This window comes from Mya arenaria, chromosome 15 (genome assembly GCF_026914265.1).
Source record: "Mya arenaria isolate MELC-2E11 chromosome 15, ASM2691426v1".
Classification (NCBI taxonomy): domain Eukaryota; kingdom Metazoa; phylum Mollusca; class Bivalvia; order Myida; family Myidae; genus Mya; species Mya arenaria.
This window is the reverse complement of record NC_069136.1, coordinates 47,081,431-47,096,951: the sequence shown is the minus strand read 5'-3', so window position 1 is coordinate 47,096,951 and position 15,521 is coordinate 47,081,431. Positions and strand designations below refer to the sequence as shown.

The 15,521-nt window shown below is 39.3% G+C and overlaps 1 protein-coding gene across 1 annotated transcript in view; it reads right to left on the bottom strand.

The window, feature by feature from the left end:
* Nucleotides 1-992: 992 nt before the first annotated feature.
* The window catches only part of LOC128219589 (uncharacterized), a 41,970-nt gene continuing 27,441 nt past the window's right edge, over nucleotides 993-15,521 (bottom strand). The window contains exons 29-34 of the mRNA XM_052927419.1: nucleotides 7,200-7,260; nucleotides 6,580-6,684; nucleotides 2,789-2,853; nucleotides 2,357-2,428; nucleotides 1,875-2,044; nucleotides 993-1,712 (exon numbers count right to left, since the gene is read on the bottom strand). Coding sequence (XP_052783379.1) covers nucleotides 1,498-1,712; nucleotides 1,875-2,044; nucleotides 2,357-2,428; nucleotides 2,789-2,853; nucleotides 6,580-6,684; nucleotides 7,200-7,260 — 688 coding nt within the window. The 3' untranslated portion in view covers nucleotides 993-1,497. The remainder of the gene's footprint in view (nucleotides 1,713-1,874; nucleotides 2,045-2,356; nucleotides 2,429-2,788; nucleotides 2,854-6,579; nucleotides 6,685-7,199; nucleotides 7,261-15,521) is intronic.

Sequence of the window (15,521 nt, the reverse complement as noted above, 5' to 3'; positions counted from 1 at the left end):
AATTTTAGGTGCGGCAATTCCGACGAACAAATGATCAATTTGTTGTGGCCTTGTCAGCAAAAATATGCATGGAACGAAAACAACTAACCGAGAAGTAAGTTAATAGTATACAAGGGTTATTTAATTTCTCGAACTCGTGAAAGTATTACTTTAAAACTAGTGGCTGTACTACTCAAACTATTTTTGAAACCAGCGATTGTACTTCTAGATCCATTTTTCTAGTAGTTGTATTTCCCGAATTATTTGGCGAACCAGCTGTTGTATTTATTCAATATAGTGGCACATCTAGTGGCATTACTCGAGATATATATCAAACTATCGGCAGTCACACTCGAAATTTTTGTCAGACTAGCAATTATCATACTCAAGCTACATGTCAAACAAGCGGTTGTCATACTCTAAAAAACATTGAAATTGTGTCCACCATAACCACTTATCAGGTGAATACATGATTGTTTTGGAAGCAATACTAACACTGTACAACATACGCAATCACTCATTTCTTCTCATTAAGAGCCAAAGCCGTGCCTCCCTATGAATATACGACATTTATCAGTGATTTTTGATAAATTGCTTGATTTAATCCAATATGAAGGGGACTTTATTTTTAAAAGTTTTAAGTTTTAGTCGTTTTTGAATTAAATCTACTTTGTCGTAGAGGTGATTAGCATTAGGACCTATTGTAAGAGTTTAGTGGCTTTGACTATTTGTTTTATCTATCTTACACACATGTTGTGCTCTTTGTGTTAACAAATATTGGTAGATTCTGAAGTAAACAACATGATTAGTTATGTACAAGGCATAATTTGCATTTGTCAAATTGTAATAACTTTCCTTTGTCATAAAGTATGTTATGATTAAATCTGTAGTTGTGTGCCAAACTTCATGACATTCTGTGTTAAGTTGGCGTTCGCTTTGATTTCATTTTCAATTTTTACGCCACAGTTACAATGAGCGGGCGAAAATGAAATAAATTAAAAACAAAACTCATGTTGAATATGGAATTTATTATCAATATATACAATTTTTATACACTTTGTTTACAGCACACTGAATAAGAAATATGTCACATGATATTTTAGTGGAAAGGGCATTTCCATACGGCACTGATATTATACAAGTTTAATACGCTTGAAATAACAAAGATGGCATGTAATATGTTTTTGAAAAGGACAGTTTAATAAGGCACACAGAATAAGAAATCATGTCACATTATATACTTGTGGAAAAGACATTTGCATAAGGCACAGATTATATACAAGTTTAATAACCTTGGTTTAAAGCACACAGAACAAGAAAAAACATGTCATTTTATATTTTTTGTGGAAAAGACATTTGCATAAGGCACTGATTATATACAAGTTTAATCCACTTAGATCACAGCACATAGAATAAGAAAAATGCCTCTTTATATATTTGCGGAAAAGACATTTGCAAATAGGACTTATTATTTGGCGTAATATTATTACTAAGCAGCATAATTGCCTCGAGATATTACTACATATTTAGCATTACTAGGATGAACAGTACCACGGCCCATGAACATGGAATGTTCCTGGTGACGCCGCTAACTGGGTTTTTGCAGTCAGGCGTTGTACTATTCTGCTTTTGATCGGCTATCCAACTGTCAATCACGTTTTCAAGAATGTCCAATGGTAAAGCCCCGTACCTCAATACCGTATAGTGGAATTCGGCAAGGTCGAACTTGTCCCCTGTTAACAATTTTTTTTTAAATCAAGCCAAGCAATTATCACAATATTTCACATGTGTTTAAAAAACAAACATAACGGGTCAGCTTCCTGAAAAGCAGTCAATTACTTTCGAATAAAACTAAAATCGACTGTGCATACATGAGTTATTTCGAGTTTACTTACCGAGAGCTGTTGTTGCTCTTTGTCTTAGCTCCTTGATCTTCAGTTCACCTATCTTGTATCCAACGGCCTGGCCTGGCCAGTTAGAGTATCGGTCTATCTGTGTTGCTGCAGAACGAGGAGTCTTTGCAGTGTAGTTAAGCATGTAGTTTATTGCTTGATCTCTAGACCATCTACAGTCAATAAAGCAATTTGTGAACTCAATAGTCAGAAAAGAAAGATTTTTGGAAGCATTTAGTTTTGTATGAGCAAGTCAAATACAAAAGTAAGTTTTAGGAGTCAAATCAAGAAATTGTATACTTTGTCTTTCGGGACATTAGCTAAGTATGTATATTTAAAAAGAGATGATATTCATAATTTTATTTGTGCTTCCTTCCAATTCATATTCCTTGAATTTGCGAAAGACAAAAAGGCTTCCTAAGAATATTTTACATTGATCATTGTAATGTATGTATACCAATAAACAAAATAAATGAAAACCTTACCCGTAATGGTGAATACCCGTGTCGATCACAAGGCGAACTGACCGAAGCATTTCGTCGCTGTAACGGCCCAGCCTATTAAGGTTCATAAGGTTTATATACATAGTTGACATTATACCCAACCCTGTATTTAAAAAGGGCAATTCCGGTTACCTATAAATTTGGTGATCTACACGTTAGATTAGCAGTCAGAATGCAAAAAAAGGAAAACAAATACACATTTAGAAAACAAACATTTTAAAAAATCATGAAGAATTCGTTACGTTTTTTTTTTTTTTTTTTTTTTTTTTTTTACGGTTTGAAAACATATCATATTGTTTTGTTATCATTTTTAAATAATGTAATGTTTTATCGACTTGATTTTTATACAGCAAGTACGATTTAAAGCTGTGATTCATAGTTCCACTTTTAAGTTACACATTTCCAAATTCTTACATTTCGTAGTCGTTTTGGTATATGCCCATTTCTTCACCTAAATATTCAGCATATAGTGCCCAGCCCTGTAATAAATATACGACACTTAAAGTTGGATAGAATAACAGAAATTTCTAGGCATGCGATTTATTTATAGATTGATGAATTCTGGACACTTATGCACTTAAGTTCATAACAGAAGAAGGAGGTAGCTGTAGTGTTTTCTCTTATAACACCAAACTATTGTTGAGTATTACGTCTTGGTTGCGCAGCCAGTATAGTGGTGCATACCTTGGAGAATTTACATTGGAAAATGATTTTGAGAGAACATTTAGTGTAATCTACCTGTGTAATAGAGTTCTAGAGCGGATTAAGTAGTTGCTTTCTCGTGAAATGAGATATAGATATATTGGTACTTAACTCGGTGACGGAATTTGAGAGTTGTTATAGTGAAACCTACTTCGACATAAGAGTTGTAGAGCTGATACTGTGCTACCTACTTTGGCATATCAGTTGTAGAGATGATACAGTGCTACCTACTTCGACATAAGAGTTGTAGAGCTGATACAGTGCTACCTACTTTGGCATATGAGTTGTAGAGCTTATACAGTGCGACCTACTTCGACATAAGAGTTATAGAGCTGATACAGTGCTACCTACTTTGGCAGATGAGTTGTAGAGCGGATATAGTGCAAACTACTTTGGCATATGAATTGTAGAGCGGACACAGTGGTACCTACTTTGACATACGAGTCGTAGAGCGGATACAGTGGAACCTACTTTGACATATGAGTTGTAGAGCAGATATAGTGGAACCTACTTTGGCATATAGGTTGTAGAGCGGATATAGTTGAACTACATTGGCATGAGAGTTGTAGAGCGGATACAGTGGAACCTACTTTGTCATATGAGTTGAAAAGCGGATATAGTGGTACCTTCTTCGACATAAGAGTTGTAGAGCGGATATAGTGGTACCTACTTTGACATATGAGTTGTAGAGCGGATAAAGTGGTACCTACATTGACATATGAGTTGTAAAGCGGATAAAGTGGTTACTTCTTTGGTGAATGAGTCGTAGAGTGGTTATAGTGGTACCTACTATGACATATGAGTTGTAAAGCGGATATAGTGGTACCTACTTCGACATATGAGTTGTAGAGCGAATATAATTAAAGTATGTTCCCCGGCGAATGTATCGTAAAACAGATACAATGCTACCAACCTCGGCGAACATGAGGTAGAGCGGATATAATGCTACCAAGCTTGTCGAACAAGAAGAAGAGCGGATATTGTGGTACCTACCTTGGCAAACAAGTTGTAGAGCAGATACTATGCTACCTACCTCGGCGAACAAGTAGAAGAGCGGATATAATGCTACCTTCCTCGGCCAACAAGTTGAAGAGCGGATATAATGCTACTTACCTCGGGGAACAAGTATTAGAGCAGATACTATGCTACCTACCTCGGCAAACAAGTAGAAGAGCGGATAAAATGCTACCTTCCTCGGCCAACAAGTTGAAGAGCGGATATAATGCTACTTACCTCGGCGAACAAGTAGAAGAGCGGATAAAATGCTACCTTCCTCGGCCAACAAGTTGAAGAGCGGATATAATGCTACTTACCTCGGCGAACAAGTAGAAGAGCGGATAAAATGCTACCTACCTCGGCGAACAAGTAGTAGAGCGGATATAATGCTACTTACCTCGGCAAACAAGTAGTAGAGCAGATATTATGCTACCTACATCGGCAAACAAGTAGTAGAGCAGATATTATGCTACCTACCTCGGCGAACAAGTAGTAGAGCAGATACAATGCTACCTTCCTCGGCCAACAAGTAGTAGAGCAGATACAATGCTACCTTCCTCGGCCAACAGGTAGTAGAACAGATAAAATGCTACCTACCTCGGCAAACAAGTAGTAGAGCAGATAAAATGCTACCTACCTCGGCAAACAAGTAGTAGAGCAGATGCAATGCTACCTACCTCGGCAAACAAGTAGTAGAGCAGATAAAATGCTACCTACCTCGGCAAACAAGTAGTAGAGCAGATAAAATGCTACCTACCTCGGCGAACAAGTAGTAGAGCAGATAAAATGCTACCTACCTCGGCGAACAAGTAGTAGAGCAGATATAATGCTACCTACCTCGGCGAACAAGTAGTAGAGCAGATATAATGCTACCTACCTCGGCGAACAAGTAGTAGAGCAGATATTATGCTACCTACCTCGGCGAACAAGTAGTAGAGCAGATACAATGCTACCTACCTCGGCAAACAAGTAGTAGAGCAGATAAAATGCTACCTACCTCGGCGAACAAGTAGTAGAGCAGATATAATGCTACCTACCTCGGCGAACAAGTAGTAGAGCAGATATTATGCTACCTACCTCGGCGAACAAGTAGTAGAGCAGATACAATGCTACCTACCTCGGCAAACAAGTAGTAGAGCAGATAAAATGCTACCTACCTCGGCGAACAAGTAGTAGAGCAGATAAAATGCTACCTACCTCGGCGAACAAGTAGTAGAGCAGATATAATGCTACCTACCTCGGCCAACAAGTAGAAGAGCAGATATTATGCTACCTACCTCGGCAAACAAGTAGTAGAGCAGATACAATGCTACCTACCTCGGCAAACAAGTAGTAGAGCAGATACTTTGCTACCTACCTCGGCGAACAAGTAGTAGAGCAGATATAATGCTAGGCAAACAAGTAGTAGAGCAGATAAAATGCTACCTTCCTCGGCCAACAAGTTGAAGAGCGGATATAATGCTACTTACCTCGGCGAACAAGTAGTAGAGCAGATATTATGCTACTTACCTCGGCGAACAAGTAGTAGAGCAGATATAATGCTACTTACCTCGGCGAACAAGTAGTAGAGCAGATATAATGCTACTTACCTCGGCGAACAAGTAGTAGAGCAGATATAATGCTACCTACCTCGGCGAACAAGTAGTAGAGCAGATACAATGCTACCTACCTCGGCAAACAAGTAGTAGAGCAGATAAAATGCTACCTACCTCGGCAAACAAGTAGTAGAGCGGATTAAATGCTAACTACCCTGGCGAATACGTTGTAGGGCAGATAAAATGCTACCTACCTCGGCGAACAAGTGGTAGAGCGGATATAATGCTTACTACCTCGGCGAACAAGCGGTAGAGCGGATATAATGCTTCCTACCACGGCGATCATTTGGTAGAGCAGATATAATGTTACCTACCTCGGCCAACAAGTTGAAGAGCGGATAAAATGCTACCTACCTCGGCGAACAAATTGTATAGCGGATACAATGCTAACTATCTCGGCCAACAAGTTGAAGAGCGGATACAATGCTACCTTCCTCGGCGAACAAGTATTGAGCGGATACAATGCTACCTACCTCGGCGAAGAAGCAGTAAAGCGGATACAATACTACCTACCTCGGCAAACAAGTTGTAGAGCGGATACAATGCTACCTATCTTGGCAAACAAGTAGTAGAGCAGATACAATGCTACCTACCTCGGCAAACAAGTTGTAGAGCGGATACAATGCTACCTATCTTGGCAAACAAGTAGTAGAGCAGATACAATGCTACCTACCTCGGCTAACAAATTGTAGAGCGGATAAAATGCTACCTACCTCGGAGAACAAGTATAGAGCGGATACAATGCTACTTACATCGGCGAAGAAGTTGTAGAGCGGATACAATGATACCTACCCCGGCAAACAAGTTGTAGAGCGGATATAGTGCTACCTTCCTCGGCGAACAAGTTGTAGAGCGGATATAATGTTACCTATCTCGGCGAACGCGTAGTAGAGCGCATATAATGGTACCTACCTCGGAGAATGAGTTGAAGAAGGGGAAGAAATATGGAGCACTGTAGCTGATCCATTCAAAGTTTTGCATGTATTTAGGAATATCGGCGAGGATTCCATAACTTTCCTACAATGTTATGTTACAAGTATTTTGTTTGCCAAATATCATACAATAAAATGAATTATATCATAAATTACAGTCCCACAAGAATAAAGAGCAAAATAAGTGTTTAAAGTTATCTGTATCAAGACATTGTAAGTTAAAATACGATGTGATTATGCCAGTCATTTCAGACGGTATATAGTAGAAACAAACATGATATTCTTGACATGTCATTTTATTGCATTTTCAAATACGCGTACATTATGCGCAGATGGACATTATAAAGAGAAATATTTTCTCAATGCTCAAAACTAACGTGAAGCGGTAAAATATACTGGTAAAGGATAAAGTTAATAAGTTTTAGATTTCTTTGATAAGATAATGATACCATGTTAGATAGACAATAAACAAGGCCTTTCCTTGTGCCACTTAGGAAAATTTCGATTTTTGTGCTGGTCCCTATATTTTTCAAAATATCATTAAATTTGTCAATATAGTTAAACATGTTCCTGTTGTTGCAAAAATAGTAATATACGTACAGCTAAATGGTGCCCTGGAATGGCCTCGTGGAGACTGAAGGAAACCATTTTGAATGTCGGACTGAAACAAAAACAAAACAATACGTACACTTTATGCGATTATGCAAATCTGATTGGATAAGAATCAGATCTATAAAAATTGCTAAGACTCCTCAGAATTATGTGAAGCCAGGTGAACGTTTCAGTTCATTATTACCGGCTACTTCATCTGCAAAATGCGAGTTGAACACTGAGATTATGTGTGGAACTTTTCACATTGTACAACAAACTACGTAACTGTGATATCAAACATACTTTTCTTCCCAATTTTACCATTACTACTAATAATAGACTAGTATTAAGGTATATGTACATGTTAGTAGTCTTGCTTGCCACCAGAAATAAATTAACTTGCATTTGCTCGCAAAACTATTTATGCCCCTCAAAATGGGTATATTCAGTTGTTTTGTATGTGACCCATAAATAACACATATATAATAACATATTACAGATATACGTGTGTGTGTGTGTGTGTGTGTGTGTGTGCGTGTGCGTGTGCGTGTGCGCGCGCGCACGTGTGCGTGTGCGTGATCCTATCATAAATATTATGCGTCGCAAATCTTGCTATGGACAATGAAATACTGTTTATGTATAGGTCATGTAATAACATTATCTATGCAGTGGTATGTCACCATCTTTAGACCAATCGTACAACCATTATATTATATAAAACCCAAACTAATGATACAATTAATAACAAATTATTGATACCCATTTCACCCATTCACATCATTTTACTTCCAATTCCAGTTTAATAAAGAGCAAATATACAAACCTCGATTTCCGTCCTTATTTCTAAATATGACTTATCAGCAAGTAAAACCCTTCAAAGCGAAACCAAAATTGTATGGGGTCAGCATGCATCACAAATAAAAAGTAAGGGTAGTAATGGGCAAGATAGCCTTTGACCATTTAAAAACTAGTTTTGTCAAAGATGGATATGTAGTGTTGAAATAATTGCATAATTGCAGTAAACATATAATTGAATAAAAACAAAACAATAACACATTATTATTGTTTAATGCAACACTAATAACATACATAACTGGAACTACATACAGAAGCAGCTTCTCTTTTAGTTTTTTTGTCTTAATTTCATCACATTATATCCATATATTTATGTTAAAAACTACATATTCAGCTACGTTTTTTACTTTTTATTCCCTCTGTTCTGGCATCAAAGCTTTCAATTTAGCCATATTTGGCCAGTTATATGTAGCAAGGTGCATATTTCAGTATTTTATTAGTTTGTGTGTTTGGTATGGTTCTATATCGTATATCGTTTTGTATTGTTTGTATATCGTCGTGTTTAGTGTTGTGCTACGTGGTTATTGTCCTCTGTGCGTTACTGTCCGTCTATGTCCGTCAATGTCCGTCTATGTCCGAGTGCGTCAGAGCGTGAATACTGGTTATGCGAGTTTGTCTAAATTTATAGAGTGATTGATTGGTTCATAATGCCTTTTCCCCTTTTTCCCGCTTCATTGCACACGCCCTTATTTTTATATACACATAAATCATTCCGTTCTGAATCATCATCGACGCAAGTCAAGATTTCAATTGTAACAGTTGTTACTATATTCTTACTTATTTAATATTCGCTCTTATCTTTGAGCTCAAATATTCATTCATATTTAATTATTATTTAGACGTGCCTGGTAAGTTTATTGCTCATAGTTCTTAGAATAGTTTATGTATTTAACCGTCTCCCTTGATATATTTACCGATCACTGTCCATTGTCTTTGTATTTGGTGTTATTAATAATATGATTATGTTAGCATATACTTTTATATGTTTTATTATATGTTTTAGGTTTCGTTCGACTACGTATAAATAAATAATATTCGAACTCCGAAGTTGAGTGGTTTTGTCTTGGCACACCCACGCTACAAATGGCTCCCCGACGGGGAGTCGAACCCCGGTCTCCCGCGTGACAGGCGAGCATTCTACCACTGAATGGCTCCCCGATCGAGGTTGGCGTAGTCCAGAGAAGGCCGTCGTGTCCTCCAGACCAGACGTTGAGGGGATTTTGTCTGCGTTTGTCTGCCCAGAAGAGGTCGAGAAGCCCAGCATATCCGCCGGCACCTCCGTTTTGGTATACCTCCCCGTCCCTTTCCCCACCCATCTTCCCTGATCGTGCAATATACCCCCCAGTCCTTTCCCCCACCCATCCTCCCTGATCGTGTAGTATATTTCGCGAGAGACTCTAATCCTGTTTTATTTACATTTTATCTGTCAAATTTGACAGTTATCAGCTGATCGCGTGTCACGTGACAGAAGAGGAGCACCGCGTATGGATTTCTGTGTGTTTTGTCTGTGATATATGTGTTATTTGTAATTGTGGATTGTATTTTTGTGTGTGTGTGATTGTTTTCGTTGAACCGTGAGTACCCTTATTTTATACATAACTTTGTAAGTTTTTGATATTTTGGCTGTAACTATTTTTTTCCTTTTGAGTAAACCGGCTAGTTGACATTTATAAAGTGAAAATAGCGTGACCTAGATTTTTTTGGATTACTTTTTGGATTTATTGCTTTATTTACGGTAAGAGTACATATATTTTTGGTTTATTTCATTTCATTTGGTATTGATTTTGTCTGTTTTGCGTGAAATTGTAACTGTCATTTTGTACTTTGTCAGTCATTTTCATTTGTGACATAATTTCACGACCCGGTATTTGTTTTGACAGTTAATTTTGACAGCTAAATTCATATGTTTAATTAATTGTACACACGGCTCCTTTTGAATTGCTTATCTATTGACTGGGCTTTAAATGTTTTGTTTTGTGTAAACTTGCTTGCTTTACTTGTGTCATTGATTAGTATTTGTGTGCTTTATTTGCTTTATTATTTTCATTTTGCTGGGTTATTGTGATCTTGCCTGGCTTTTGCATATATTTTGGTTGCATACATTGCTTTGCTTAATTTTACACGCTTACAATTAATTTATACATGCTTTACACTTAGTTTAGCACATTAGTTTAGATCATATTTATCATTAGAAAACTTAAGTGTATTTATTATTGTGTTTTCCATCCTTCACACATATTACACATATAAATGTAAACTACACATATACACATTACCACTGCTTTAACCCATCCCAAATTTCCCCTTGCGTGACCGGTTAAGTGTGCTTGGCAAGTTACTGTATTCATTTGCATAGTTGTTTGTTTATTTGTTTCTTGTGTGTTTCTGTGTTCTTTGTTTCTGTGTTCTTTGTACATTATATGTTTCATATTTTGACCTGTCAGACTAGGTTATAAATATTTGCCCTTTTTCATATAATTTTCCAACTTTATTTCCAGATTTCCCTGTTATTATTTACATTTCAGAGTGTGATCTCAGTTTTGATTAATTTGAGATTCTGAAATCATTTTATTAAGTTTTGCTTCACAAACAATTGAGTACTTTAATTATTTATTGTTCATAGTTACTGTGTGAATATAGCTAAACCAGGTGTATTTATGGTAGTTGTGTCATAGCTTAAATAGAAATAGTTATATAAATAAACTTGGTAGCCTACTAGAATATTTAGGGAACACCTTTTGACCCTTTTTGAACCTGAACTTGTTTAAACTTAGACTGGTCCCCGGCCATTAAACTTATCACTTGTATCATTTATACTTTTTAACGGATCTGTCCTTTGCTTTGTCTTTGGCCTTTACATTTAATTTCATAAATTTAATTAGAATTAATTTATTTGTCATTTGAATTAAAGTTTAACATTCACATACATCAATAGGATAAGTTCAATTTATTTATTTCAATTAATCAACTTGGAAATTTATTTTCATCATAATTAATTAGACTTAATTTACACACATTAAAATTTAATTACACATACAGTACACATATAGTTTTACACATCCGTTGATATATTTTTTTTAATTGAAGATATACATAATTTGCATTTGTCAATAATTCACTGGTGAGCATAGCACATTGTGATCACTAATACACTCATAGTCACACACGGTACGTGTAGTGGATCATAGCCGCTTTCTGTATTATTAATTTATTTTTGTTTTATTTGCCCTTTCTTTTCTACTGTATTTTCTGTACATCATTTCTTCATTCTGGGTTTGTTATACCTTCTGTTGTTGTTGCTTTCTGTCACCATGAGTGACGAAGAAGCCCCCATCTCATTTTGCTTTTACACCTTCTTCTTCTATGGCAACTAAGGCACCGAAGATCCCACCGTTCTCGGGTGATGATCCTACGCCTAAGTCAGAGATCAATTTTTATGAGTGGCGCCATGAGGTGCGTTGTCTGAGGAAAGACGTTTCTTTGTCTTCTTCCTTAGTGCTGCAAGCTATCAGGTCTTCATTACGGGGTACAGCTCGTCGTTTACTAGTTTCACTTGGTGAAAATATTACAGTAGACACGGGACTCCGGAAGCTTGAAGTTAATTATGGCGAACCTTCTCAAAAGTCTTTATCTATGAAGGAGTTTTTCAATTTTGCTCAAAGACCAGATGAGTCTGTCACATCTTTTGGTTGTCGGCTCGAGTCGGCTTTGACGCAAGCTTTTGACAGCGGCCGCATCCCATTGACAAATCGTAATGAACTGCTTTGCGAAAGACTATGGTCTGGTTTGCGCACAGAGATGTTGCGCACAAACACACGCCACAAGTTAGACGCAGCAGCAGATTATGACGCGTTTCTCCGGGATGTCAGGCAGGTTGATAAAGAGCTGTCCCTTTCTTTACCAAAGTCCAAATCCCCCCATGCTTCTAGCCAACAGCAATCTATGCCCCCCAGTTCTAAGCACCCCAACTTTGATAAGAAGCTTTCTGACTTAGAGCAACGGCTCAATTCCCGGATATCTTCTGTCCAGTCTGGTGTTGATAAAAAGTTTTCCACTATTTTACAGCGCCTAGACACTCTCACACTTTCGCCTGATGTAAGTGTACCCCCACCCCAATACATTCCTCCTTTGTTTTCCCCTTCCCAGGCGGCACCTCCCAGATCGCATGGTTACGGCCCTCCGACACCCAATGTATACTCTGGTGGTAACCGTGATTCCCGGCGTGGTAGAGGTGGTGGTCGCCATTCTTCTTTTGGTCAGTCCCCTAGTCACCCAAACTTTTAGCCGCCCCTGCCAGTGGCCACCCAGGGATTGGCGCCGTTTTCGGCCAGTCTGTTAGTGTTTCTGATATTGTTGGTGCGTCCAATACATCCAATGTTGTCGTTGATTCAGTTCCTACTATAGGTCTGATAGACAGTGGTTCAATGGTCACTACTATTAGTGATACTTTCTTTAGGTCATTGCCTAGTAAGCCTCCTTTGAAGGAATTGTCTGAATTGAATATTGACATAAATGTTACTGTTGCCAATGGTAACAAACTTGCCATTTTTGGGTATATTGAAATCACTCTGGCTGTTCCTGATTTGAACTTTGAACTTGATGTTCCAGTACTTGTAGTTCCCGACACTTGGTGTCATCCGGTGATTGTGGGCACCAATATCATTAGACGTTGTAAGTCAGCGTCTGCTGCAACCGCCCGTCCATTGCCTGATTCTTGGCAATCAGCTTTTGATGCCCTAGTCTGTAAACCTATTACAGTAAAGTCTACTAATGAGCATACTGTAGAACTTGGTCCTTATGAGTCTGTTACCCTTAACGGAATTGCCAGAGGCCTTAAACATGATGTTCAGAAGATTGCTACTGAGAACATTTCTCCTGATAGCCCATACCTTGTTAGACCCCATGTTTTGAAGGCCCCTCACCATGGTAATTATGTCAAGGTCCCTGTTAGGTTGTGCAACATGACTGCCAAACCCGTCTTTATCCGGCCAAAGTCAGACATATGTGTTGTAGACGAGGTCAAGGTCGTTGATAATCTTGCTTCTTCACTTCCTCCTTCCTCTTCTTCTAGTCTTGACCCAGTTGACGATCTTGGTGTCAAAATCGACATCGATAACTTGTCACCAGATCAGATTCTGCGGGTTCGCCAAGTACTTGGTAATTGGCGTCATATTTTTTCTACCGACCCTACTGATCTTGGCTGTTCCAATATCGTCAAACATAAGATAGTTCTTACCAATGACACGCCCTTTAAACAACCATACCGCAAGATTCCACCAGGAATGTATGAGGAGGTACGTCAACATCTTAAAGATATGGTTGACTGCGGTGCGATTCGCGAAAGTGATAGCCCGTACTCCTCTAATGTAGTTCTTGTGCGAAAGAAAGACGGCTCATTGCGTTTTTGTCTGGATTTCCGTATGTTGAATTCCAGGACACGTAAGGACGCCTATATGCTGCCAAGGTTCGATGATACCGTCGACACTTTGGTAGGTTCCAAGTTCTTCTCCAAACTAGACTTACGCTCAGGTTACTGCCAAGTCGAAATGGAAGAAGAAGACAAGCACAAGACCGCATTTTCTGTAGGCAATCTTGGCTTCTTTGAGTGCAACCGAATGCCTTTCGGTCTGACGAATAGTGGCGCTACATTTCAGCGTCTTATGGAGAAATGTATGGGCGATTTAAACCTCAGAGAATGTCTTGTTTTCATTGACGATATCCTTATCTTCTCTGACTCTTTCGAAGAACATTTGTCCCGTCTCGAATCTGTTTTTCAACGCCTCCATTCTCATGGTCTTAAACTAAAAGGATCAAAATGCGAGTTCTTTTAGTCGTCAGTTACCTACCTCGGCCATGTTATCTCGGCCAATGGTATTTCCACTGACCCGGACAAGACATCTGCAATTTCTGATTGGCCCGTCCCTAAGAATGTCCAGGAGTTGCGTAGTTTTTTAGGGACTGCTGGTTTCTACCGTAGGTTTATACAGGGTTACTCTAAGATAGCCCATCCCCTTAACCAACTCCTCGAAGGGCACGGTTCCACCAAGTCCTCTAAGAAGTCTAGGAAATCTAAAAGAAATTCCCCAGCCCCGTGGTCCTGGTCCGACGCCCATCAACATTCTTTTGATCTTTTAAAGACTAAACTTACTTCTTCTCCCGTCCTAGCTTTCGCTGACTTCAGTAAACCCTTCATCGTCCATACAGACGCGTGTGGGACCGGTTTAGGCGCAGTTCTTTTACAGGAGCAGGATGGCGAGGAGAAGGTGATCGCTTATGCGAGCCGAGGTCTTCGGGCAGGTGAGCGGAATTACCCCGCTCATAAGCTAGAATTCCTCGCGCTCAAGTGGGCTGTCACCGACAAGTTCCACGACTACTTGTTCGGTAACACCTTCACCGTTTTCACGGACAACAATCCATTGACCTATGTTTTGGCGTCTGCGAAGCTTGACGCGACAGGTCACCGCTGGGTGGCGGCCTTGTCTGCGTACAACTTCGATATTGTTTACAAGTCCGGCAAATCTAATAACGACTGTGATGGTTTGAGTCGTAAGCCACAGATGTTTTCTGAAGCTGTCAAAGCTATTTGTCTGGCAGCTACTATTTCTTTTGCTGCTGTTGAGAGTCTTTCTTGTGATAGTGACGCAGTCCTTGGAGATGATATTTTTTCAGATACTGTCCCAGTTAATCCTGTCGATTGGGTGCAGGAGCAGGCCAAGGATGCTGATGTTTCCAGGGTTGTTTCCATCCTGCGGTCCGGTTCTCGGCCGAGGGGGGAGGAGTTGTCTCGAGAAGTCCGTTGTCTACTCCGTGATCTTTCATCTCTTTCTCTTGATAATGGTATACTTTACAGAACCGCTACCGTGGATGGTGAGCAGGTCCGTCAGTTAGTTGTTCCTGCTTCTTACAGATCTGTTGCTTTTCGTGGTATCCACCATGATGTCGGTCATCCTGGCGTCGACAAGACTCTATGGCTCGCCCGCCAACGCTTCTTTTGGCCTGGTATGGAATCCTTTATTAAGGATCATGTTTCTTCCTGTCTATCTTGTGTCTGTATGAAGACGCCTGTGGTACCACGTGCAGAACTCGTACCCATCAACACCACACGACCGATGCAGCTTGTATGCATGGATTTCTTGAAGCTCGAGAGGTCCAAGGGTGGGTACGAGGATGTCCTTGTCATAACGGACCACTTCACTCGTTATGCTAAGGCGATTCCATGTCGCAACCAAAAAGCGACTACCACCGCCAAGGCCCTATATGAGCACTTTATTGTGCATTACAGTTTTCCCGAGCAATTGCATTCTGATCAAGGGCGTAATTTTGAGTCCAAGGTTATTAAGGAGTTATGTACTATTGCGAATGTCCGCAAAACGCGCACTACACCTTTTCACCCTATGGGTAATCCTTCTGCGGAACGTTTCAACCGCACTCTTTTACGTATGCTTGGCACGCTTAACGATGATCTTAAGGCCAACT